This window comes from Somniosus microcephalus, chromosome 19 (genome assembly GCF_052327205.1).
Source record: "Somniosus microcephalus isolate GS21.2 chromosome 19, FLI_Smic_1.0, whole genome shotgun sequence".
Classification (NCBI taxonomy): Eukaryota; Metazoa; Chordata; class Chondrichthyes; order Squaliformes; family Somniosidae; genus Somniosus; species Somniosus microcephalus.
In genome coordinates, this window is record NC_141005.1 from 76,536,635 (window position 1) to 76,564,021 (window position 27,387).

The window sequence follows — 27,387 nt, forward strand, 5'->3', positions numbered from 1 at the left end:
TTGATGGGACACTGTAGAGGGAGCTTTACTCTGTATCTAACCCGTGCTGTACCTGTCCTGGGAGTGTTTGATGGGACAGTGTAGAGGGAGCTTTACTCTGTATCTAACCCGTGCTGTCCCTGCCCTGGAGTGTTTGATGGGACAGTGTAGAGGGAGCTTTACTCTGTATCTAACCTGTGCTGTACCTGCCCTGGGAGTGTTTGATGGGACAGTGTAGAGGGAGCTTTACTCTGTATCTAACCCGTGCTGTACCTGCCCTGGGAGTGTTTGATGGGACAGTGTAGAGGGAGCTTTACTCTGTATCTAACCCGTGCTGTACCTGCCCTGGGGGTGTTTGATGGGACAGTGTAGAGGGAGCTTTACTCTGTATCTAACCCGTGCTGTACCTGCCCTGGGAGTGTTTGATGGGACAGTGTAGAGTGAGCTTTACTCTGTATCTAACCTGTGCTGTACCTGCCCTGGGAGTGTTTGATGGGACAGTGTAGAGGGAGCTTTACTCTGTATCTAACCCGTGCTGTACCTGCCCTGGGAGTGTTTGATGGGACAGTGTAGAGGGAGCTTTACTCTGTATCTAACCTATGCTGCACCTGCCCTGGGAGTGTTTGATGGGACAGTGTAGAGGGAGCTTTACTCTGTATCTAACCTATGCTGCACCTGCCCTGGGGGTGTTTGATGGGACAGTGTAGAGGGAGCTTTACTCTGTATCTAACCCGTGCTGTACCTGCCCTGGGAGTGTTTGATGGGACAGTGTAGAGGGAGCTTTACTCTGTATCTAACCCGTGCTGTACCTGCCCTGGGAGTGTTTGATGGGACAGTGTAGAGGGAGCTTTACTCTGTATCTAACCCGTGCTGTACCTGCCCTGGGAGTGTTTGATGGGACAGTGTAGAGGGAGCTTTACTCTGTATCTAACCTGTGCTGTACCTGCCCTGGGAGTGTTTGATGGGACAGTGTAGAGGGAGCTTTACTCTGTATCTAACCCGTGCTGTACCTGTCCTGGGAGTGTTTGATGGGACAGTGTAGAGGGAGCTTTACTCTGTATCTAACCCATGCTGTACCTGCCCTGAGATTGTTTGATGGGACAGTGTAGAGGGAGCTTTACTCTGTATCTAACCCATGCTGTACCTGCCCTGGGAGTGTTTGATGGGACAGTGTAGGGGGAGCTTTACTCTGTATCTAACCCGTGCTGTACCTGCCCTGGGAGTGTTTGATGGGACAGTGTAGAGGGAGCTTTACTCTGTATCTAACCCATGCTGTACCTGCCCTGGGAGTGTTTCATGGGACAGTGTAGAGGGAGCTTTACTCTGTATCTAACCCGTGCTGTACCTGCTCTGGAAGTATTTTATGGGACAGTTTAGAGGGAGCTTTACTCTGTATCTAACCCGTGCTGTACCTGCCCTGGGAATGTTTCATGGGACAGTGTAGAGGGAGCTTTACTCTGTATCTAACCCGTGCTGTACCTGCTCTGGGAGTATTTGATGGGACAGTATAGAGGGAGCTTTACCCTGTATCTAACCCGTGCTGTACCTGCCCTGGGAGTGTTTGATGGGACAGTGTAGAGGGAGCTTTACTCTAACCCGTGCTGTACCTGTTGTAATGTATATACCTTTTAAGGGGGGAACTACTTTTTACAGCTCATGTATACTGTAGTACCAGCAGTGACCACACCTGTATATAGCACTGAGTAGTAATCTGTACAGTCAGTTCCAGAGTGAGCCACGTTGAGTAAACACCTGTTGTACCGTTCTCCTGCAGTCTGTGTCTTACTACTGACGGACACAACATTGGCGACGAGGCAGATTCGATCCTACCTGCAACTCTGCATCACCTCCCAGGGATTCGTTCCTGGAGACCAGTAGATTGGAGGTCAAGGCCAGAGACACGGGCGTTGACCACGGGCAACCGCCCAGTCATCAAGCAGAGACTCAAACGAAATGTCATACAGAACAGAGAAGTGCTATCACTATGGCAGAACAACACACGACCACAATGATTGCTGGTTCAAAGATAAAGTGTGCAGACAGTGTGGAAAAGTAGGACACATAGCACAAGTCTGCAGGTCGGGAAAGAAAACCAGCAATAAGAAATCTCCAGAAGAAAAGTACAAGAAGGTACATAAGGTGACGGAGAATAGTTCAGACGAACAAAAGAGTGATACCGACTCCGAAAACAGGGAGCTGAGTTGTCTGAAACTACAGAATGTGATCAAAACGGAGGATCACCGAACCATTTGGGTCACTCTCAAGATAGCAGGAGTCCAGGTAAAAATGGAATTGGACACAGGATCAGCCCTAACAGTCATAAACCGACGGGACTACGAGCGGCTATTTTCACACATACCCTTGAGAGACACAAAAATTATTTTGAAGACGTACATGGGGAAAAAAGTCTACACCAAAGGAAAAATAAGGGTGACCGTTATATATAACGGTAAGGAAATACCAAAACTAGACCTGTATGTATTGCAAGATGGAGGACCACCATTACTGGGACGTGAATGGATCCGGAAAATACAGCTGGATTGGCATTCCATACAAGCACTGACTGTGGCTGCCAAAAAGGATGACGACGTCACACCTGGGCGACTGTCCAAGATCCTAACCGACGCGCAAGAAGTGTTCCAGCAAGGACTCGGAACACTAAAAGGCATGACAGCAACAGTTAAAATCAAAGAAAACGCAAGCCCAAAATTTTTTATGCGATCTGCCCAGCTGTCGAAGCAGAGCTGGAGAGTTTGGAACGTTCAGGAGTACTGTCCAAGGTAGACTGGAGCGAGTGGGCTACACCCATCGTCCCTGTGATGAAAAAGTCATTGAACAGCATGCCTGGGGAACCAAGGAAGGTTCGCATCTGTGGGGACTTTAAGGTAACAGTGAACCCAGTCCTTCACACCGTGCAATATCCACTTCCGCGGATTGAAGATATTTTCGCCTCGCTATCTGGAGGGAAACGCTTCACTAAGATTGATCTGGCCCAGGCGTATCTGCAAATGGAGGTAGAAGAAGCATCAAAAAAATACCTCGCAATCAACACCCATTAAGGTCTCTACCAATACAACTGGCTGGTATTCGGGGTAGCATCAGCTCTGGCTATTTGGCAAAGGGCAATGGAACAAGTCCTGCAAGGGATCCCAGGGACCCATCCTGGTCACGGACGAAAATGACAGTGATCACCTTGCCAACCTGGAGCAGGTGCTCACTAGATTGAAGGAATATGGGCTCCGAGCTAACCGCCCAAAATGCGAGTTTTTTAAAAAACAGATCTCGTATTGTGGCCACGTTATCGATAAAGACGGGTTACATAAGTCCCCAGAAAAGATTGAGGCAGTAGTCAAGGCTCCAGCACCGGAAAACGTGTCACAACTGAGATCGTTCCTCGGGCTGGTAAACTACTACCATAAGTTCTTGCCAAATTTGTCTACAATACTACACCCACTGAACACCCTACTGCAAACTGGAGTGCCATGGAAGTGGAGTGACGAATGTAAACGAGCTTTCCAGAAGAGCAAAACACTAATCACATTGAAAGAGGTATTGGCCCATTTCAACCCAGCACTACCAATTTGGTTGGTGTGTGATGCGTCACCCTACGGTATTGGAGCGGTGCTGTCGCACAAATTCTCGGACGGCTCCGAGAGGCCAATAGCCTTTGCGTCATGATCACTAACCTCAGCCGAGCGTAACTACGCCCAGATTGACAGGGAAGCCCTCAGCCTAGTGTGGGGAGTGAAAAAGTTCAATCACTATCTGCACGGGCAGAAATTCACCTTGCTGACTGACCACCAGCCTCTTGTCTCCATTTTTAATCCGAAGAAGGGCGTTCCGGTGATGACTGCGCAACGACTACAAAGATGGCCACTCTTTCTAGGGGTGCACCACTATGAGATTGAATATAAGGGCACGAAACAACATGGAAATGCTGATGGGCTATCACGCCTGCCACTGCCTACTGCGGAGGAAGCACCAGCAGTGGATCCTGTCGAAATATTTCATTCGACTATAGTTGAATACCTACCGGTAACTAACGCTCGTATAGAAAAGGAGACCCGAAATGACCTGACACTGTCTCGGGTATATGATTTGACGGTGAAGGGATGGCCAGCACATGGCGACTCACTGTTGCCAGCATTCTCGACAAGAAGAGAACAGCTGTCAGTGTGCCGGGGGACCTGGATGTGTGGATCCCGAGTGGTAATTCCACCCAAGTTAAGGGATGAGCTTCATGAGGGTCATCTGGGAGGGGTAAAAATGAAAAGCCTAGCCAGGGCTTATGTATGGTGGCCGGGAATCGATAAACAAATCGAGGACCTGACCAAGAGCTGCTCAGGACGCCAGAGAGTCCAATATCCACCACCACATGCCCCTCTACACCCATGGGAGTGGCCCTCATCTCCATGGCAACGGGTGCATATTGATTTTGCTGGTCCACTCATGGACTCAGTGTTTTTAATAGCCGTGGATGCGCACTCGAAATGGCCTGAGGTCATCAAAATGTCCTCCACCACCACGGAGAAAACTATTACAGTCCTACGGACCATTTTTGCCAGGAACGGCTTGCCAGAACAGATTTGCTCTGATAACGGTCCACAGTTTGTGTCCGAAGAGTTCCTGAGGCTTATGCAGAAGAATGGGGTAAGGCATTACACATCCGCCCCGTATCATCAAGCCACAAATGGATTGGCTGAGAGGTTCGTACAAACCTTTAAGAAGGCAATAAAGGCTATGTACAATGACAACATTCCGCTGCAGCATAAGGTGGACAATTTCCTGTTTGCCTACCGGAATGCGACACATGCAGTCACCAACCAGGCCCCGGCCATGATGTTCTTTAACCGAAGGTTAAGATCTCGCCTGGATTTGCTCAGACCAAACGTACGAAGAGATGTTGAGAGTAAGCAATTCCAGCACATCCATGAGAAGCCAACAAGGAGCTTCAATGTAGGGCAACCAGTCTTGGCCCGCGACTACCGAACAGAAAAATGGCAGCCAGGAACGATATGCACACGGCAGGGCCCACTACTGTACACAGTGGACGTTGGGGAGAACATCGTAAGACGCCATGCTGACCAGATCCTAGAGTCACAGGAACAAGTCAACCCCATGCCTCGCCCATACGCACCTGGTGAGAAACCCAACGTACAGGTCGCATCTACCCCAGAAACAGTAGCATCGGAAGCTGATGACCCAACCGACGACAGGGTGCCAGAATCGCCTCCGCACCAAGAGCGAGACACTCGGGAAAGGCGCTATCCAGAAAGGATCAGGAAGCCTCCCCAAAGACTGAATATATAAATGGACTATTTTCAGCTAACGTATGTTAAAAGTGTTAATTGTAATTAGTTTGATATTTAATTGTTAAATGAGTGTTATGGTACTGTTAACCTAAAAGGGGAGGAATTGTAATGTATATACCTTTAAGGGGGGAACACTTTTTACAGCTTGTGTATACTGTAGTACCGGCAGTGACCACACCTGTATATAGCACTGAGTAGAAATCTGTACAGTCAGTTCCAGAGTGAGCCACATTGAGTAAACACCTGTTGTACCATTCTCCTGCAGTCTGTGTCTTACTACTGACGGACACTACACCTGCCCTGGGAGTGTTTGATGGGACAGTGTAGAGGGAGCTTCACTCTCTATCTAACCCATGCTGTACCTGCCCTGGGAGTGTTTCATGGGACAGTGTAGAGGGAGCTTTACCCTGTATCTAACTCGTGTTGTACCTGTCCTGGGAGTGTTTGATGGGACAGTGTAGAGGGAGCTTTACTCTAACCCGTGCTGTACCTGAGCTGGGAGTGTTTGGTGGGACAGTGTAGAGGGAGCTTTACTCTGTATCTAACCCGTGCCGTACTTGGCCTGGGAGGGTATGATGGGACAGTGTAGAGGGAGCTTTACTCTGTATCTAACCCGTGCCGTACTTGGCCTGGGAGGGTATGATGGGACAGTGGAGAGGGAGCTTTACTCTGTATCTAACCTGTGCTGTACCTGCCCTGGGCGTATATGATGGGACAGTGTAGAGGGAGCTTTACTCTGTATCTAACCCGTGCTGTACCTGCCCTGGGCGTATATGATGGGACAGTGTAGAGGGAGCTTTACTCTGTATCTAACCCGTGCCGTACTTGGCCTGGGAGCGTTTGATGGGACAGTGGAGAGGGAGCTTTACTCTGTATCTAACCCATGCTGTACCTGCTCTGGGAGTGTTTGATGGGACAGTGTTGAGGGAGCTTTACTCTGTATCTAACCGTGCTGTACCTGTCCTGGGGGTGTTTGATGAGACAGTGTAGAGGGAGCTTTACTCTGTACCTAACCTGTGCTGTACCTGCCCTGGGAGTGTTTGATGGGACAGTGTAGAGGGAGCTTTACTCTGTATCTTACCTGTGCTGTACCTGTCCTGGGGGTGTTTGAACAGACAGTGTAGTGGGAGCTTTACTCTGTACCTAACCTGTGCTGTACCTGCCCTGGGAATGTTTGATGGGGACAGTGTAGAGGGAGCTTTACTCTGTATCTAACCCGTGTTGTACCTGACCTGGGAGTGTTTGATGGGACAGTGTAGAGGGAGCTTTACTCTGTATCTAACCCATGCAGTACTTGGCCTGGGAGTGTTTGATGGGACAGTGTAGAGGGAGCTTTACTCTGTATCTAACCTGTGCTGTACCTGCCCTGGGAGTGTTTGAAGGGACAGTGTAGAGGGAGCTTTACTCTGTAACTAACCCGTGTTGTACCTGTCCTGGGGGTGTTTGAATGGACAGTGTAGAGGGAGCTATACTCTGTATCTAACCCGTGCCGTATCTGCCCTGGGAGTGTTTGATGTGATTGTGTAGAGGGAGCTTTACTCTGTATCTAACCCATGCTGTACCTGCTCTTGAATTATTTTATGGGACAGTTTAGAGGGAGCTTTACTCTGTATCTAACCCGTGCTGTACCTGCCTTGGGAATGTTTCATGGGACAGTGTAGAGGGAGCTTTAACCTGTATCTAACCCTTGCTGTACCTGCCCTGGGAGTGTTAGATGGGACAGTGTAGAGGGAGCTTTACTCTGTATCTAACCCGTACTGTAGCTGCCCTGGGAGTGTTTGATGGGACAGTGTAGAGGGAGCTTTACTCTGTATCTAACTTGGGCTGTTTTCATTCTTAGGATGCGGGTGTCACTGGCAGGGCCAGCATCTACTGCCCATCCCTAGTTTCCCTTGAGAATTTCAGAGCCATGGGATTTGGCAGTGTGATCATTTATTTCTCCATCCTTTGTCTTGTGAATCAGCTCTGAACATGGACAGGGTGGTTACACAATCTGGCATGAACATGTATGAATTCCATTGCTGAAAGAAGTAATTGATGTATTTGGATATGCAAGTACCTTCATCTAGTTGACAGAATTTAATTCAAGCGATAAACACACAAAGGCAGTTCTGTGCTTCACTTCAAGTAAATTGAATGGTAAAATATTTTTCTGATCTCCAATAGGCTTTAACTTTACTCCTGAGTCCATGAAGGAAGGTCAGAGGGCGCTGACGTATCATCGTATCATCGAGGCCTTAAAGTTTGGAAATGGACAGCTGAGTAAAATAACAGACCCTGAGGTCCAACCACATGATGTTAGTGGTCTTATTTTTATACTCTCGCCACAAACATTAGCAATTAAAATTATTTACGTAGAATCATGGGTTTTCTGGGGTTTTTAAAAAAAATTTTGGCCGATGTTCTCCCCTTGGCTCCTGAACATGCCCATTCCTGCTGGAGTTCGGCTCCACAGGTAAGGTTAGCACTCCACTAACTTTGCTCAAGTTGGCATTCTTCATGTGTCAGCCAGCCGAGACCAATTATTTCACCCCGGGGGGAGTCAAATCCAAGCCTGATCAGAACCCATTTGAAGCCGACACATTGCATGTTCCAGTAATGGACATCAGGTACCAGCCAGGTGTGGGAACCCAGGCTGATGTCCCGCTCCTTAACCCAGGAACACTGTTACTATGGCCATGGGCAGGAACAACAAACACAGCAAACAGCAAAGTCCTCACCCGATGGTATGTGGGGCTCAGTACCACTCCACACACTGATATACCCCACACCCCTCACTGTAGCACTCTGATATACCCCACACCCCTCACTGTAACACTCTGATATACCCCACACCCCTCACTGTAACACACTGATATACCCCACACCCCTCATTTTAACACTCTGATATACCCCACACCCCTCACTGGAACACTGATATACCCCACACCCCTCACTGTAACACTCTGACATACCAGACTCCTCACTATAATATTCTCTGATATACCCCACCCTCAGTACTGTGGGAGTGGAGGTAGATCCATGCCGTGTTCCCAGCCATTACTCCTGTTACTTTTTGCTGTAATTCCAGATATCTGTGCTGCTCTCTGATGCGTTCGCTGTGTCCACACGGCAGCGTATTGACAATCAAGCCCACCCACCACAATACTACAACACTGACCCTCGGGAAATGGAGAGGTACGGCACCAGTCACATTTCAGTGCTGGACAGAGATGGCAATGCAGTTTCCGCCACCAGCTCCATCAATTACCCGTAAGTAGAAGTACCCCTGCCACCTAATACCAATTTAATCTTTGACCAATCACATGCCAGGAAGCAGATCAGGTGAATCACATGCCTTCTGGGACATGCTTATTGGTTATAATCCAAGCACAGTAATCAAATTGTGTCACATAACCAAAGACCTGTAATTCCTGAGTAATATTAGAATCTTTACTGTTAAAATCAATGGTTTTGTTACAATAGTACAGACAGGAATTTGACTCCAACCCATTTACCAGTGCACTAGAAATATACACGGAATATGTTGTGGTGACATCAGAGGATTCCATTGCTTACACACCTGGATCCTCCCAGGCTGCCCGCCTTTTCTGCGGCCTGGAGGAGTCCGTGTTCCACGTATACACGGAATGTGAGAGGTTGCAGCCTCTCTTCCATTATTTGAAGGGCCTGCTCCTTGATTTTTGGTTGCATTTCAGTCCCATGCTCCTGATCTTTGGTCACCCAGTGCGGAGGGGAGCGAGCAGATCAGCAGACCTCCTCCTAGGACTGCTCCTGGGCCTGGCCAAAGTGGCCATTAACTGGTCAGGCAGCGGGCGGTCGAGGGGGTCGTCCGGCCCGACTGCCTGCCTCTCTTCCGCGGCCACGTTCACGCCCGGGCGGCCCTGGAGGTGGAGCACGCGGTGTCCGCCAGCACGCTCGAGGCCTTCCACGACCGCTGGGTGCCGTGGGGACTGGAGTGCATCATCACCCCCCCCCCCCCCCCCGGCCAACCAAATTTTAATTTGTTAAGTTTCATTTGTTGTATTTTTGTTAAGTTACAGTTTTAGTTGATCGCACCAAAACAGCATCTGGATCTCACAGCGAGACAGTGTCAACCGCCAGCGCGCCACAGCTGTCTGATTAAATGAATGCTGTTAATAGCTGGAGCACTCTTACCTCTCAGGTCAGAAGGTTGTGGGTTCAAGTACCCCTCCAGAGACTTGAGCACAAAATCTAGGCTGACACTCCAGTGCAGTGCTGAGGGAGTGCCGCACTGTCAGAGGTGCTGTCTTTCGGATGAGACGTTAAACCGAGGTCCCGTCTGCTCTCAAGCGGATGTAAAAGATCCCGCGGCACTATTTTGAAGAAGAGCAGCGGAGTTCTCCCCAGTGTTCTGACCAATATTTATCCCTCAACCAACATCACTAAAACAGATTACCTGGTCATTATCACATTGCTGTTTGTGGGAGCTTGCTGTGCACAAATTGGCTGCCGCGTTTCCAACATTACAACAGTGACTAAACTTCAAAAGTGCTTTATTGGCTGTAAAGTGCTTTGGGATGTCCTGAGGTCATGAAAGGCGCTATATAAATGTAAGTCTTTCTTTCAGAGACTTTTAATACATTTATTAAATGGGATGCAAAAGAAAATTACGTGCACATAGAATTGAATTTCTATATAAATATATAAAGAAGGAATTTTAATGTTAAACCTCATTGGATGAAAAGATTAGAAATTCATCGGATTAAATCTGACACAAAGAACGACTATAAACTTCAATGTTAGTGGGTGAAGTCTTTGTGTTTATCAAGATTTTTCCCCCTAAAATATAATGACAGGCCATATGAACTTTTCTTTGAGGAAGGGAGCTGGCGTTCCCTGAAGTTAGAAAGCAACCGGTGATATGATCTAGAAAAAAAGTCTCCATGCTAGAATTATACATGGATTCTAGATGTGGCCAGCTTGATGGGCTGAATTGGCCTCTTAACTTTATAGGGTAGAATTTAGTCTGGACCTGTTTTCAGGCCTTGAACATGACATAGAAACATAGAAGATTGGAGCATGAGTCGGCTATTCGGCCCCTCGAGCCTGCTCCGCCATTCAGTGAGATCATGGCTGATCATCCAAACTCAGTACCCTGTCCCTGCTTTCTCCCCATATCCCTTGATCCCTTTAGCCTCAAAAAATATATCTAACTCCTTCTTGAATATATTTAATGAATTGACCTCTACTGCCTTTTGTGGTAGAGAATTCCACAGGTTCGCCACTCTCTGGGTGAAGAAATTCCTCCTCCTCTCAGTCCTAAATGGCTTACCCCTTATCCTTAGACTGTGACCCCTTTCTGGACTCCCCTGCCACCTGTGGTTGAATGGTCTAATCTAATCTTGTATTGTGCTCGGTCTTAAAACTCATAATGTAGGCAATTTGCACACAGCAAGCTCCTACAAACAGCAATGTGATAATGACCAGGCCATCTGTTTTAGTGATAAATATTGGCCAGGATCTTTTACATCCACCTGAGAGAACAGACGGGGGCCCAGTTTAACGTCTCATCTGAAAAACAGCACCTCCAACAGTGCCGCACTCCCTCAGCACTGCACTGGGAGTGTCAGCGTACATTTTTGCGCTCCAGTCTCTGGAGCGGGAATTGTACCCACAACCTTCTGACTCCGAGGCAAGAGTGCTGCCCACCGAGCCATGCCTGTCCCACCTCAACAGGTGAAATGATATTACAATGTTGTCTTTTACAGCAGATTACAGAATTATTCATTTAAAATTTGCATAAAAATCCAGTTAAAAAGGAAAACCCTTCACCCGAGGCGATGTTCTCCAAAATGTTTCTGCTGTCAAATTTATATCTTGTAAGCAAAATGTAATTGCTTTTATTGTGATCATGCCATAATTGAGCTCCTGCTACAAGTCAGTCAGTCACAACTCTGCTGCTCGATCAGCAAGTCTGTATTCTTGCCCCAGGACTGTGGCAGTGGCCGTTTTGGTGACTGATGTGGTTACACGGTACAGCATATTCCCTTGTAGCTCACTCGCTCGTTTACCAGCAGATCTGCATTAACATCGCCAGAAAGCAGCAGCAACACCCACCTGTGCACATCACTCATTACAGAATTTATAGACTGCTTCGGGAAACAGCTGGGACTCTTAGCAACATTTATTTTTAAATTAAGAATTTTAACCACAAATGTCATACGTAGTATATATTGATGTAAAGCATGGACACCAGGAAATGAGGCTGTAATTACCTAGAGGTCTAGAGGGCAATTGCAAACCATCTGACATTTAATCTTGAAGTTTTATTTAAAAAAAAGCTCATCTAAACCACTCAGGTTTGCATCATTATGTTATTCTATTCAAAAACTCTGCTAAATTTTGCATGGCAAGTACTTTGTGCTGATTCATTTCACAGCAGTTGTATAGACGCTCTCTAAGGTTAATGTCAATGGAACTGAAAGTTTCTCTTCCTCTAATACAATTTCACAAATCAGCTCTTTCCAAACCAAAGCTTCTTTATAAATAATAGCTTCCCTCTTTAAAGTGATTGCTATTCCACTGAGCACAATACAAACGGCAGGCTTTTAACGTGTTCTTCCTCTGGAACTCACTGCCCGACAGGGTGGTAGAGGCAGAAACTCTCATCACATTTAAAAAGTACTTGGATGTACACTTGAAGTGCCGTAACCTGCAGGGCTACGGACCAAGAGCTGGAAAGTGGGATTAGGCTGGAGAGCTCTTTGTCGGCCGGCACAGACACGATGGGCCGAATGGCCTCCTTCCGTGCTGTAAATTTCTAAGATGAGGGATGTTCATGGTGGAGAATAAATAACTGACCATTTCACGTAGCTTGTTTTATCATCAAGCACTCCCAGGTCAGGTAGAGTAAAGCTTCTCTACTGTGCACTGTCAGGTGCAACACTGGGTGGATGCACAGTAAAGGCAGCACAGCTCCACAATGCGAGACCCTAGCGACTGTGTGCTCTGTGGTTATTGTGGTGGGAGAATGGGCCTAATTATAGAGGTGTCAGCCGACATCTTGAGACCGTGGACAGGGATCATCAGCTATGGGTGTAGAGGGTAGCCTTGGTCCCTCAGGATCCACTGAGACACGTGAACATGCTGGACTGTGTTCAAATGATGGCACTGTGGCAGCTGGTAGGAGAACAAGTATCTGCTTGTATAATGGAATGGTGCTGGTTGCAAAGTGGAATCCTTTAGGGATCGCCATTATTTAAGTAAATTCCCATACTTGGGTGGACATCGCTGGTGTCTGATGAAAGTGTTGCTGGAAAATTGTGCAGGCGTAATAATGGCCACAAGTCCAGCCTAACAGGTCCTCGCCCCGTTCCCTGCCCCTGTTCACTGCCTCTTGGGACTGTGCCAAGACCTGAGATGGACCTGCAGCAGGCTTCACCTCCTGCACTGCCGGAGGAACAGCTTGACCCTACACCCTCTCTGCCACAAGTTCAGGGTGTGAGGGGGGCTGATGGGAGGTCAGGCATGTGCTGTTATCTTCAGAGACAACATCATCAGGTGAGTGTATTCCTGCCATGGCACCAGTAATGGGCATTTGGTTCTGGATAGCAACTGACCAGTGGCAAAGCAGACCAAATGGTGCTGATCAGTTCAGTGAAGCCCTGAAACTTGAAAGGTGAAAGAGGACATCCCTTTCCACTGTAGCGCCCAAGGCTCTGTGGCAGCAGTCTGAGCATCCAAGGGAGAGGCATGTGTGGGGTCGTGGAGGTGGTGCTTACAGCCATGGTTGCCTCCTTTCTTTGGATAATCCACTCCTCTCCATCCAGAACAGAGCCGCCCTCCTCAGCGTTCTTTGAGCCAGCAGCTCTTCCACAAAAGTCACTGAAAACTTCAGTGCCCTGCAGCAGATGTCTAAGACAGTGTCAAACAATTTGTAATCCCTACAAAATAGAAACATAGAAGATAGGAGCAGGAGTAGGCCATTCGGCCCCTCGAGCCTGCTCTGTCATTTAATGAGATCATGGCTGATCATCCAAACTCAGTACCCTGTCCCTGCCTTCTCCCCATATCCCTTGATCCCCTTAGCCTTAAGAAATATATCTAACTCCTTCTTGAAAATATTTAATGAATTGGCCTCAACATCTCTTGATGATGGCTGGCACTTTAAGCTTCTGCAGGCATTTAAACCCTTTATCAGCATAACATTTCCCACCTTCCCCTAGAGGTGAACTTCCAAGGAACGTCGCTCTAAGGAATCGACGATTTGAAGAAGCTGACTGTGGAAAAGTCGTTGGGATCAGCAGTGGTTCATTGAGCGTACAGCAGGGGCAGGAGTTCTCATCCCCCCTCTCATTCTCTGGCAGGTTTTTGCACCTACTTTTGTTCAAGAATTTTTTTTTTTTTTAAGTCAATGCAAATGTGATGTAAAATGAGCTGCCGACTCGCTATCACCCGTTTTATACTCTCACACAAGGTCAAGATCTAGCCCTTGGTGCCAATGACCAAGAGATGTGGGGATGATTTTCAAAGTTGTGGAAGCAACCTCGCAGCCTGTGGTGTATGTGCCTTTAAGAGCCCCCTGTGTACTGTAATGCTGGTAATGGCCACTCGGGCTATATAAGCCTGTATAGTGTCTTGTATCTGTTAGTTCACCTCCAGACTTTGTTCAGTAAACACCTGTGAAACCAACTCCTGCATTCCGTGTCTCCATCAACACATGGATACAATAGTGGCGATGAATTGGAAACGGACTTACCTGCAATTCAGCAACACCTCAAGGAGATCGATTCCTCAGACGAAAGTCGAAGAAAAACAAGAAAGAAAAAAAAAAACTGTGGTTTCACCAGCTAGCCGAGCTGGTGGCAGGTACTGCAATAATCCTTCCTGGGCGGTGGGCTGGGGCTCCATCGGCTTGCTCTGCAGCGGGGCCGAGCAGCGAAGGCGGAGGCAAACAGAGACAGAGGGTGGAGCACTCGGGAGACGGCCGGTGCTGCAAAGCAGGTCGGCGTTCGGACCAAGCAGAGGGAGGGAAAAGTCCCAGAGAGTCCGGCGGGAACGAGTCTCCACCTATTTAAAAAAAAAAAATACCTGTGTAAATAAAAACCACGGAGAACAGCGTTGTCAGCGGCAGGAAAGCGCGGGAGGCGCCATTTTTTTTTCAGGATGCCTAAGACTGGCAATATTACTGCTTTCGATAGCGATATAGAGGATTGGACCACATGTGGAAAGAGTGGAGGTATATTGCACAGCAAATGAAATAGAGGATGATAAAAAGGCATCAGTACTTCTAAATCTAATGGGCACAAGGACATACGGGCTGTTACGAAACTTAATCACTCCAGCCAAACCGAGGGACAAGAATTTTAAGGAGATTGTTGATACCCTACAGGAGCACTTAAACCCAACACCGCTGCTGATAGCGGAACGATTCAAATTCTTCAGGAGGAATCAGCACAAGAATGAAAGTAATGCTGATTACCTCACCGAATTAAGGAAGCTGTCAAAGCACTGCCAATTCGGGGCAGGACTGACAGATTCTCTTCGAGACAAATTCGTCTGCGGTCTCCTAAGTGAAGGAACACAGAAAAGGCTACTTTCTGAGAAAGATTTGACACAGGACAAGGCTTTCAGTATGGCTGTATCATATGAAGCAGCCGCAAGAGGAGCTGCAGAGATACAGCAAAAGCCACAGGACTTCGGCGCCCATGAAATAACACGGTTTCGAGAGATGTTATCGCTGCGGCAGATCCACCCATGACCAAAGGGACTGCTGGTTCAAGGACAAAGCATGCAGGCAATGCGGAAAGATTGGACACATTGCACGTGTATGCCGATCTGGAAACACAAAATCCATGAACAGGAAAAAAAATCAATAAGGAAAAGTACAGAAAGGTACAAATGATGACGGACAGTAGCTCCGAAGACCAGAAGAGCGATAGCGACTCCGGAAACAAGAGACTAAGCTGTCTCAAATTACATAATGTAATTGCCAAAGAAGATTACCAGACCATTTGGGTTACCCTCACAATAGCGGGGTCCCCAGTTAAAATGGAGCTAGATACAGGATCAGCTCTGACCGTCATAAGTCGACGGGATTACGAGCGGTTATTTCCGCATATACCTTTGAAAGACACATCCGTTATCTTGAAAACATATACGGGGCAGAAAGTATACCCCAAAGGGAAAATAAGGGTGCCTGTTGTATACAACGGCAAGGAAATACAGAAGTTGTATTTATACTGATATACCTATCAATTCAGTTCATGAAAAGCGACGAGTTAAGTTAGTAACTATAGGTTTTTATTAGCTAAATAACAGAGCCCACCCTCGTGGGTGATCGGATCCAACAAGGAGGAATACCAGCCAGTCGACCACCTTTATACCTGGGCAAGCAGGCGGAGCCATGGGTGGAGTCAGCTGTGGTCAGCCCAGGTATAACAGCGTGGCAAGAGGTGACCTTGTGTAGTGATACAACAGTGTAAACAGTGATAACCATAGTGTAACGATATAAACAGTGATAACCATAGTGTAACGATAGTGAACGATAAAAGTGGTTTACCACATTCACCCCTTGTTTAAATTTGAGTCCGGCGGGGTGAAGTGTACTACCAGTTCGGGTATGTCAGTCTGTCCGGAGGCCTCGTAAGCCTTTCTGATCGGCGCGGCGGCGGTGGTGCAGTATCCGATGTTAATGCTGGTGTCTGCGTGGTCGGCGAAGGCTCGTGGGGTTCCGGCATGCCGTCTACCTGGGCTGGATTTGGGGGGGTGGTGGGGGGTAACGGTGGTGTCTCAGGGGTGCCCGAGGGTGCGAGGTCTCGTAAGGAGACTGTGTGCTCCCGCCCGTCTGGGTAGGCCACATAGGCGTACTGGGTGTTGGCGTGCAGGAGGTCCACCCTCTCGACCAGGGGGTCCATTTTATGGGCCCTCACGTGCTTTCGCAGCAAGACGGGCCCCGGAGAAGTCAGCCATGTTGGTAGCGAGGTTCCCGTAGTCGACTTCCTGGGGAAAACAAACATTCGTTCATGGGGGTGGCGTTAATGGCAGTGCAAAGCAGTGACCGGATGGAATGCAGCGCTGCCGGGAGGACTTCCTGCCAGCGAGAGGTTGGGAGGCCCTTAGACTTTAAAGCTAAGAGAACGGCCTTCCAGACAGTCGCGTTCTCTCTTTCCACCTGGCCGTTCCCTCGGGGGTTGTAGCTGGTGGTCCTGCTTGCAGCAATACCTCTCGCTAGTAGGAACTGGCGAAGTTCCTCGCTCATGAAGGATGAGCCCCGGTCGCTATGTATATAGTTCGGGAACCCGAACAAGGCGAAGAGGTCGTTCAGGCATTTGATGACCGTGGTACTGGTCATGTCTGGGCAGGGGAAGGCAAAGGGGAAACTGGAGTACTCATCAATAATGTTGAGGAAGTACACATTACGGTCAGAGGATGGGAGGGGCCCCTTAAAATCGATGCTCAAGCGCTCGAAGGGGCGGGTGGCCTTGATCAGGCTTGCTCTGTCCGGCCTAAAGAAATGTGGTTTGCATTCGGCACAGGTTTGGCAGTTCCTGGTCATGGTCCTGACCTCCTCGATGGAGTAGGGCAGGTTGCGGGCCTTAATGAAGTGGTAAAGTCTGGTGACCCCGGGGTGGCAGAGGTCGTTGTGGAGGGTCTACATTCTATCAATTTGCGCGTTGGTGCATGTACTTCGTGATAGAGCATCTGGGGGTTCGTTCAGTTTACCAGGCCGGTACAAGATATCGTAATCGTAGGTGGAGAGCTCAATTCTCCACCTCAAGATCTTGTCGTTCTTGATTTTGCCCCTCAGCTTGTTATTAAACATGAAAGCGACCGAGCGCTGGTCGGTGAGGAGGGTAAATCGTTTACCTGCCAGGTAATGCCTCCAGCGTCGTACTGCCTCCACGATCGCCTGGGCCTCCTTCTCAACCGAAGAGTGTCGGATCTCAGGGCCCTGGAGGGTCCTTGAGAAGAAGGCCACAGGTCTCCCCGCCTGGTTAAGGGTTGCAGCTAGGGCGAAGTCGGATGCATCGCTCTCCACTTGGAAAGGGATAGACTCATCCACCGCATGCATTGTGGCCTTAGCAATGTCTTCCCTTATGAGGGAGAAGGCTGCGCATGCTTCTGCCCTCAGGGGGAAGGAGGTGGACTTCATGAGGGGTCTGGCTTTGTCTGCATAATTGGGCACTCATTGGGCATAGTAGGCGAAGAGCCCCAGGGTTCTCTTCAGCGCCTTTGGACAGTGGGGGAGGAGAAGCTCCATGAGGGGGCGCATTCTTTCGGGGTCGGGGCCGATGACTCCGTTATCTACTACGCAGCCGAGGATGGCAAGGCGCGAGGTGTTAAACACACATTCTCCTTATTGTAGGTGAGGTTCAGCCGTTGGGCCGTACGGAGGAATCTCTCCAGATTAACATCATGGTCCTGCCGGTCACGGCCACAGATGGTGACGTTATCTAGATAAGGGAACGTGGCATGCAGCCCGTTCTGGTCAACCATCCGGTCCATCTCCCTTTGGAAGACCGAAACCCCGTTGGTGACGCCAAAGGGAACCCTAAGGAAGTGGTAGAGGCGGCCATTCGCCTCGAAGGCGGTATACTGGCGGTCCTCAGGGCGGATAGGGAGTTGGTGATAGGCTGATTTAAGGTCGATGGTAGAGAATACCCGGTACTGTGCAATCTGATTGACCATATCAGATATGCGGGGAAGGGGGTATGCGTCCAGCTGGGTGTACCGGTTTATGGTTTGGCTGTAGTCGATGACCAGGCGGTGTTTATCGCCGGTCTTAACGACTACGACCTGGGCACGCCAGGGGCTGTTGCTTCCCTCGATGATGCCCTCCTTCAGGAGTCGCTGCACCTCTGAGCTAATAAAAGCTCTGTCCCCGGCGCTGTACCGCCTGCTCTTGGTAGTGACGGGTTTACAGTCGCGGGTGGGGTTAGCGAACAGAGAGGGTGGCGGGACCTTGAGGGTGGATAGGCCGCAGGTGGTACGCGGTGGGCGGTTTAAAAGCTGCTGGTTGTAGACTGTGAGTGGAGGGAGGGGCCCACCATATGCCAAAGTGACACTTTGAAGGTGGGATTGGAAATCCAGCCCTAGTAGGACGGCAGCGCAGAGCTGGGGCAGGACGAGAAGTTTAAAATTTTTATACTCCGTGCCCCTAACCGACAGGGTCACAACACAGTAGCCGCTGATGTCTGTAGAGTGGGACCTCGACGCCATTGAGATCCGGTTGCGCGTTGGCCGGACAGTGAGGGAGTAGTGGCTCACCGTGTCTGGATGGATGAAACTCTCCGTGCTTCCGCTGTCGAACAGGCAGGTCGTGGCGTGGCCGTTTACTTTGATGTCCATCATGGACTTGGACAGGTGATGCGGGCGAGCTTGGTCAAGTGTGACGGAGGCTAGTGTATGGCTGAGCGAGCTGCTGTAGTCTGCGGGTGAGGCGGTGGTCAGGTCTGGAGACAAGGTGGCGGTCGAGTGTGGTGAACAAAATGGCGGCGCCCACGACGTTGAATAAAATGGCGGAGAAGATGGCCGCCCCCACAACTCACATGAGGCACTGCCGGCGTCGGTGGCCTTGATCAAAGATGGCCGCCCCCATGACTCACACGAGGGGATACTGGCATCTGTGGCCTTGATGAAAGATGGCCGCCCCCACAACTCGCATGAGGCACTGCTGGCGTCTGTGGCTTTCCCCCTGCAGGCCTTCGCGAAGTGGCCTTTCTTGTGGCAGTCAGAGCAGGTCGCGTTTCTTGCAGGGCAGCGCGCCCTCGGGTGTTTCGCCTGGCCACAGAAGAAGCAGCCGGTGGCCCGATCGCGGGGCTCCGATGTCGCAGCCGGTACCCGGGGTGGCGGTCCCGATCGGTTCCGGGACACCGACGCTGTGGTAGGTCCCAGAGGCGGCGGTGCGAGGGGTATTGCGGCCGGGGTCGGGCCCGAGTCCCAGGGTCGCGCAGCACAGTACCTGGAGCACGCCTCGAGGTCCCGATGGGCCACTTCCAAGGAGCGAGCGAGGATAGCAGCTGTTTTCAGGTCGAGGTCCTTTGATTCCAGCAGTCTTTGCCGTGAGTAGTCTGACCGAAGGCCTTTCACGAAGGCATCTCAGATGTTTCCATCTGTATGTTCTGCAGCTGTTACGGCTTTAAAGTCACAGTCCCTGCCGAGTATTTGCAGCGCCCGTAAGAAATCATCAACCGACTCTCCTGGCTGTTGCGAGCGGGATCTTAGGAGATGCCTGGCGTACATTGAGTTTACAGGGCTCCGATACTGTTCTTTTAGCAGGTTGAGGGCGTCCTTGTATGTGGCAATGTCCCGGATGAGTGCAAATACTTTAGGGCTCACCTGAGCGTTCAGAACTCTTAGTTTGGATGCCGGAGGCACGCCGGATTCTCCCAGGTCAGCTTCGAAGCAGCTCAGCCAGTGTTTGAAGTCGAGGGCTGAATTCGCAGCCTGTGGGTTTAGATCCAGGTACGGCGGCCGGAGGGCTCGTAGCCAGGCCGGCTGCTGGGGCTGTTGTAGATGGCCGTTTGGCTGGGGCTGTACGTCTGACTGGTCGTTTGGCTGCTCCGTTGTAGACATTTCAAAATTTAGCCAATAAAATTGATATACCTATCAATTCAGTTCATGAAAAGCGACGAGTTAAGTTAGTAACTATAGGTTTTTATTGGCTAAATAACAGAGCCCACCCTCGTGGGTGATCGGATCCAACAAGGAGGAATACCAGCCAGTCGACCACCTTTATACCTGGGCAAGCAGGCGGAGCCATGGGCGGAGTCAGCTGTGGTCAGCCCAGGTATAACAGCGTGGCAAGAGGTGACCTTGTGTAGTGATACAACAGTGTAAACAGTGATAACCATAGTGTAACGATAGAAACAGTGATAACCATAGTGTAACGATAGTGAACGATAAAAGTGGTTTACCACATATACGTTCTGCAAGATGGTGGTCCACCGCTGTTGGGACGTGAATGGATGAGGAAGATACGTTTAGACTGGCACTCCATTCAGGCACTGACGGTGACCAGTAAGAAAAAAAATGATGATGACGTCATACCTGAACGATTAAAAGACATCTTGGCCAACGGCAAGGAAGTGTTTCAACAGGAACTAGGAACCTTGAAAGGCATCACCGCCTCAATAAAAGTGGAAGATGCAGCAATTCCCAAGTTTTTTAAGGCAAGGCCGGTGCCATACGCAATTCGTCCAGCAGTCGAGGCAGAGCTGGAGAATTTGGAAAGGGCAGGCGTATTGTCCAAGGTAGATTGGAGCAAGTGGGCAACACCCATCGTCCCGGTCATGAAGAAAACATTGAATAATGATAAATCTGAAGAACAGAGAAAAATTTGCATCTGTGGGGACTTCAAGGTGACTGTAAACCCGGTCCGTCACACGGTACAGTATCCTCTTCCGAGGATAGAGGATATTTTCGCCTCACTATCCGGAGGGAAACGTTTCACCAAAATTGACTTGGCACAGGCATATCTACAGATGGAGGTTGAAGAGGCCTCTAAAAAGTATCTCACGATAAACACACGCAAAGGCCTGTACCAGTACAATCGACTGGTTTTCGGAGTAGCATCAGCTCCAGCTATCTGGCAAAGAGCTATGGAGCAAGTCCTCCAAGGGATTCCGGGGACTCAATGCTACCTAGGCGACATCCTTGTAACAGGAGAAAACGACAATGAGCACCTTGCCAATTTGGAGCAGGTGCTCACTAGGCTGAGAGAACGGGGCCTACGAGCAAATCGTCCCAAGTGCGAATTTTTCCAGAAACAAATATCATATTGTGGCCACCTAATTAACGAGGAAGGGTTGCATAAGTCACCTGAAAAAATTGAAGCGGTCATAAAAGCCCCAGCACCTGAAAATGTCTCACAATTAAGGTCGTTCCTGGGATTGATAAACTACTATCATAAATTTTTACCGAACTTGTCAACTGTTCTGCACCCTCTTAACGAACTGCTACAAACGGGAGTAATTTGGAAATGGAGCGAAGACTGTAAACGTGCCTTCCATAAATGCAAAGGCTTGATCACGTCCAAAGAAGTTTTGGTTCATTACAACCCATCACTGCCAATCAGACTGGCATGTGATGCATCCCCTTACGGCGTAGGAGCGGTATTATCGCATAAATTCCCATATGGCTCGGAACGGCCGATAGCTTTTGCGTCACGCTCATTGAACTCAGCTGAGCGTAACTATGCCCAGATCGACAGGGAAGCACTCAGCCTGGTATGGGGAGTGAAGAAATTCAACCATTACCTACACGGACAAAAATTTACCTTGTTGACTGACCATCAACCCCTCGTCTCCATATTCAACCCTAAAAAGGGTGTTCCCATTATGACAGCGCAAAGGCTACAGAGGTGGTCCCTTTTCCTAGGGGCACACCAATATGACATAGAATACAAAAGATCAAAACAGCATGGGAATGCTGACGGTTTATCGCGCCTACCGTTGCCAACGGTAGAAGAGGCACCTACAGTGGACCCAGTGGAGATGTTCCACTCAACCATAGTGGAATGTCTACCAGTAACAAATTCTGCCATCGAAAGGGAAACGAGAAATGACCCGACTCTCTCTCGAGTCTACGATTTAACGGTGAAGGGATGGCCAGCACATGGCGAACCACTGTTGCCAGCATTCTCGCAAAGAAGAGAACAGCTGTCAGTGTGCCGAGGAACCTTGATGCGTGGATCCAGAGTGGTGATTCCACCCAAACTCCAGGATAAAGTGCTAAAGGAGCTTCACGAGGGGCATCTGGGTGGAGTGAAAATGAAGAACCTAGCCAGAGCGTTTGTGTGGTGGCCAGGTATCGATGGAGACATCGAAGAAATGACCAAGAGCTACCTAGGATGCCAGAAGGTCCAAAACGCCCCACCACAAGCCCCTCTACATCCATGGGAGTGGCCCTCATCTCCATGGCAAAGGGTACACATCGAATTTGCTGGTCCATTTATGGACTCAGTGTTCTTAATCGCGGTTGATGCACACTCCAAGTGGACGGAGGTAATAAAGATGTCCTCCACCACCACGGAAAAAACCATCACAGTATTAAGGACCATATTTGCCAGGAAGGGGCTGCCTGAACAGATCTGTTCTGATAATGGACCGCAATTTGTGTCCGAAGAATTCAGGAAGTTCTTAAAAAAACAATGGGGTTAAGCACTACACGTCCGCCCCATACCATCCCACCACCAATGGATTGGCTGAAAGGTTTGTCCAGCACGGTGGCATAGTGGTTAGCGCTGTTGCCTCACAGCGCCAGGGACCCGGGTTCGAATCCGGCCTCGGGTGACTGTCTGTGTGGAGTTTGCACATTCTCCCCGTGTTTGCGTGGGTTTTCTCCGGGTGCTCCGGTTTCCTCCCACAGTCCAAAGATGTGCGGGTTAGGTTGATTGGCTATGATAAAAAAAAATTGACCCTTAGTGTTAGGGGGATAGGGTGGGATATGTGTTGGTGTAGGGGTTACGGGGATCGGGTGGGATATGTGTCGGTGCAGGCTCGATGGGCCGAAATGGCCTCTATCTGTACTGTTGTGATTCTGTGAAGGCCATAAAGGCCATGGGTAATGAAGACATAAATCTACAGCATAAGGTAGATAACTTCTTGTTTGCATACAGGAATGCAACACATGTGGTTACAAACCAAACTCCCGCCATGATGTTCTTCAATAGAAGCCTAAGGTGCCGTCTGGATTTGATCAAGCCAAACATCAGAAGGGACGTGGAGAACCGGCAATTTCAAGGCATGAATGAAAGGCCAACTAGAACCTTCCAGATAGGTCAACAAGTTTTGGCCCGGGACTACCGTACTGAGAAATGGCAGCCTGGAACTATTTGCACACGACTAGGACCGCTGATGTATACTGTGGACATTGGAGAAAGCATAATAAGGCACCATGCTGACCAGATCATAGTCATCCGAAAAGGGACAACCTACACCACAACTCTATACGCCTAATGATGAAGTAGAGATGCCCATCGTATCTACCTCCGATCCGGTGATACTGGAACCAGATGAACCCGACACTGGCATTCAAGCCGAATCGACCTTGCCAAAAGAACCTACTACACCACCAAAAACTACTACACCACCGAGGCGTTATCCAGACCGAGTCAGGAAGCCTCCAGAGAGACTGACTTATAATTGATTAACTGCAGCAAATGTGTAGATTATTGTTCTTGTAACATGTTCATTAATGATTACTTAAAATGTTATGTACTGGTTGTCTAAAAGGGGAGGAATTGTGGTGTATGTGCCTTTAAGAGCCCCCTGTGTACTGTAATGCCACTTGGGCTATATAAGCCTGTATAGTGTCTTGTATCTGTTAGTTCACCTCCAGACTTTGTTCAGTAAACACCTGTGAAACCAACTCCTGCATTCCGTGTCTCCATTAACACACAGATACAACACAGCCCGCCTGGCCATGGCTGCCATTTTGAGGCCCTGGGCTTATTGACATACCGCCGGCAAGCTGTGGGGGCCAAGTGGGCGATGTGCTCCAGCGTGCCGGTTGTGGGATGGCGGGAAACCAACCAGCTTCCACGTTGAGCCGGCTGGCAAGTCATGCCGGAGGGTGGTGGGGGGGGCGTTGGAGTTGAACGAGTCAGGAGCAGGCCAGAGCATTTCTGGGTCCATCAGATAAAACATGAAAAGCTTTCTGGGCTGTTTTTGTTGAGCGGCCATGCGAAGTCGCTTTAAAGACCACTAGTTAAGTCACTCAGTGCCTGGTGTAAGTGGGCAAGTGGTGCACTGCGCATGCTCCACCCATTCGTATCTGAAAACTGCAATCGGGATCCTACAAAGAGCATAGGCTCCAATTTGCATATTTAAGCAGCCTGTTTCAAGTGGGTGTGCCATTTGCCCATGTACAGGATAGTTGCATCAGGCAGTCATTAGGCATTAATGGGGCGGCATTGGGCGTCAATGGGATTGCATTTGGTGTCAATTAATTCTCGGGATGTGGGTGTCGCTGGCACCATCACCTTTTTGCGCAATTAGGGATTGCCCATCCCTAGTTGCCCTTGAGAAGGTGGTGGTGAGCCGCCTTCTCGAACCGCTGCAGTCCGTGTGGTGAAGGTACTCCCACAGTGCTGTTAGGGAGGGAGTTCCAGGATTTTGACCCAGCGACGATGAAGGATCGGCGATATACTTCCAAGTCAGGATGGTGTGTGACTTGGAGGGGAACTTGGAGGTGGTGGTGTTCCCATGCGCCTGCTGCCCTTGTCCTTCTAGGTGGAAGAGGTCGCGGGTTTGGGAGGTGCTGCCAAAGAAGCCTTGGCGAGTTGCTGCAGTGCATCTTGTAGATGGTACACACTGCAGCCACGGTGTGCCGGTGGTGGAGGGAGTGAATGATTAAGGATGTTTATGATGTCAAAAATCAACAGAGGTGGACATTAAATGCTTTGCAACTAAATCGGGTTGAAACACAGCATTAATGGAGACACCATAACAATTTTATAAATAAAATACTTTCACTTAAATTTCTCTTTACCATATGAAATAGAGATGCTGAATTTAATGAGTGAATGTTTGCCAAATTAGTCTGGGGTAAGGAGGACATTGGGATGGGAATTGGGAGGTTTTTGTATGGGAACTGGACCTTCAATTCAGACAGGAATTGGAATAAAAATTGTGACGGGGCTTGAATATTAGTGGGGATAAGAAATTAGTATGTGCATTAAGATGGGAATTGGGATAGGAATGGAATGAGGATTGGGATATGATTTGGGATGATAACTACAATTGAAATTTGGATAGCACATTAGATTGTAATTAATTGAGGGGTGCAATGGGAATTTTGATATGGAATGGGAATGAGATGAGAGTGGAAAATTATTTGGAATGTGAATTAAAAGGAGATCTCAGGAATTAGAATGGGAATAGACTGGGAATTGCAACAGAAGGTGGAATAGGATTTGAAATGGGAAATTGGGATGGAAATCTGAATGGAATCATGATTGGAATTAGGACAGAAATTGGAATGGGAAGGGGAATTTAAATTTGAATTGGGATGGAAATTAAATGCAATTGGGATGGTAATTCAGAGGAAAACTGGGTGGGAATTAGAGTGAGAATTGGAATTGGAATGTGACTAGGGATAAGAGTTGGGATGGAAATTGGGAATATGATGGGAAATAGGGATATGATAGAGGATGAAAATTAGAATGAGGTGAGACGTAAATGATGCTGGGATGGCATGTTTTGGGATGAGATTGGAACACCTTTTTCTAAATTGAATTTGATAAGTTTTGAAATAAGCTTCATTTTTGTTTTTTTAGATTTGGTTCCATGATCTTCTCTCCAAGGACAGGAATCATCTTGAATAATCAGCTAACAGACTTCTGCAGACCAGATGGTACTTTTCCAAATGTCAAAGCAGGTAAGTGTGGTAAACCACTGTTGTTGTTGTTGTTACACACTGTTGTACCTATGCATGTCTCGGCTGGCTCCACCCACACAGGCCCAGGTATAAAGGTGATTGACCTGCAGCCTCCTGCCTTCTTGGAACCCAGTCAACCACGAGAGGCATGCTCTGTTCTTTGCTAATAAAAGCCTTTAGTTACTCTCTTAACTCTCAGTCTTTTATGAGTAATTGATAGCGCATCAATAAGTACAGATGAAAGGGCCGAGGAGAGGCCTCCCCCATTAAGTCTGGGTACGCAGGCTTGTTGTGTCTGTGACAGTGGACAATAGATTTCAGTCTATTATAGAGGTCACCAGAAAGTGTCAGAGATCAACAGTTTTGCATTGCACTAGAGGCACAAGAATAATTTTCTTAATTTGTGCTAGATATCTGACATTACTAATACAACCATTACTAAAATTAAATTTCCTTTTTGAGTTTAAGAGTTGTGCTTTAGGTACAGCCCCAGTGATAAGTGCATGCCCTGGAAAAGATTGTGAAATTTGCAAGTTCGATCTTCGTTCTGGACTCAGTTAGCTGAATGGTGTTAGGGATGCTTCGATTGGCCAGCGTTCTTGCTCCTAATGACCATCCACTGACACCTTCTGGACTGTGCATGCGTGGACATCGGGAAAGGAGGGGTTCAGACCCTGCTGTGATGCCCACCATGATCAAAGAGCCTGTTGACACTCGGGGAATTCCAACCTCCTTCCCCCCCCCCCCCCCACCGTGGCTGGGGGCAGTTAAAATGAAGAGGTTGCGGGGGGCGGTGGGGGGAACTTAGCTATTCCTCTTCCTCCCTTACCTGGAAGAATTTGAAATTGCAGGCCGCAAGGACACTGCCGGTGCCCAGCAGGGGTCCTCTTTAAATATGCAGATTAGGCTTTGATGATGTCATTGGGGTGGGGCCCGATCTGCTATTTTAACCTGAGGCCTGAGCAAGGGACCAGTGCTGACTTCCCCGCTGGGCCAAACATACTGGGAACAGCAGCCAGGACCAGAAAGCTCCTTGGCCAGCCGTATTTATTTTTGCAGCTCTTAATATTTTCACCGTGTGTTATATGATTTTGTTGCTCTCGGTTACAGGACAGCAGCCACCTTCCTCCATGTCTCCATGCATATTAATATCACAGGACAAAAAATCTATAATGGTGGTGGGAGGTGCCGGCGGGTATAAGATCGTCGCCGCCACGGCACAGGTAAGCGCACAGTGTGGCTGATTTCAGCTTGTAGCAAAGTTTTACGGCACGTGTATGAACAAAGGTCAACAGTAACCATCCCACGGTGCAGAGTAGGATCACTCTTGGATTCTGGTAATGCCCTGCTGTCTCAGACAGTCTAGAGCTACATGACAGGAATTGTACAGCTCTGCCATTGGCCAGCTAGATCAGACTGATGGCTCAAAGTCTCTGGGCTAGAAATTCAGTTGCGTGTGCGACCAGTTACCGCCCAAAGAGGGCTTCTGCGCCAGTAGAGGAGTTTGCGCTGATATTCAGCGCTGCGGTAGTGGCGGCGGTAGCCGGTAGCGCTGCGCCGGTACCGATGACGTCATCGGTGTGCGCAGTGCCCCGGTTCCGCCCCGCTACCGGCCCGACCCCCATATTTAGTTGCAGCCGCCTCTTCCGCAGCGGCCGCAAACAACGTTGTGAAGACTGGACCGTGCTGCAGCCTTAGTGGCGCTAGTTAAGGCGGAGGTGCGGCCGGCCGCTTTTTCGGCGGCCGCCTG

The 27,387-nt window shown here is 49.0% G+C and overlaps 2 protein-coding genes across 3 annotated transcripts in view; both read left to right on the forward strand.

Moving 5' to 3' along the window:
• LOC147104924 (serine/threonine-protein phosphatase 4 catalytic subunit-like) overlaps positions 1–27,387 on the forward strand; it is an 847,849-nt gene that overhangs the window by 642,412 nt on the left and 178,050 nt on the right. The window lies entirely within an intron of this gene.
• Positions 1–27,387, forward strand: part of LOC147104926 (glutathione hydrolase 5 proenzyme-like) — a 141,928-nt gene that overhangs the window by 89,860 nt on the left and 24,681 nt on the right. The window contains exons 7-10 of one of the 2 annotated variants that reach the window (XM_085962063.1): positions 7,458–7,588; positions 8,362–8,543; positions 25,537–25,637; positions 26,748–26,860. In XM_085962063.1, the coding sequence (XP_085818189.1) occupies positions 7,458–7,588; positions 8,362–8,543; positions 25,537–25,637; positions 26,748–26,860 (527 nt within the window). Of the gene's footprint in view, positions 1–7,457; positions 7,589–8,361; positions 8,544–22,875; positions 23,642–25,536; positions 25,638–26,747; positions 26,861–27,387 lie in introns of those variants that run through there. The other variant, XM_085962064.1, reaches the window with a different exon arrangement.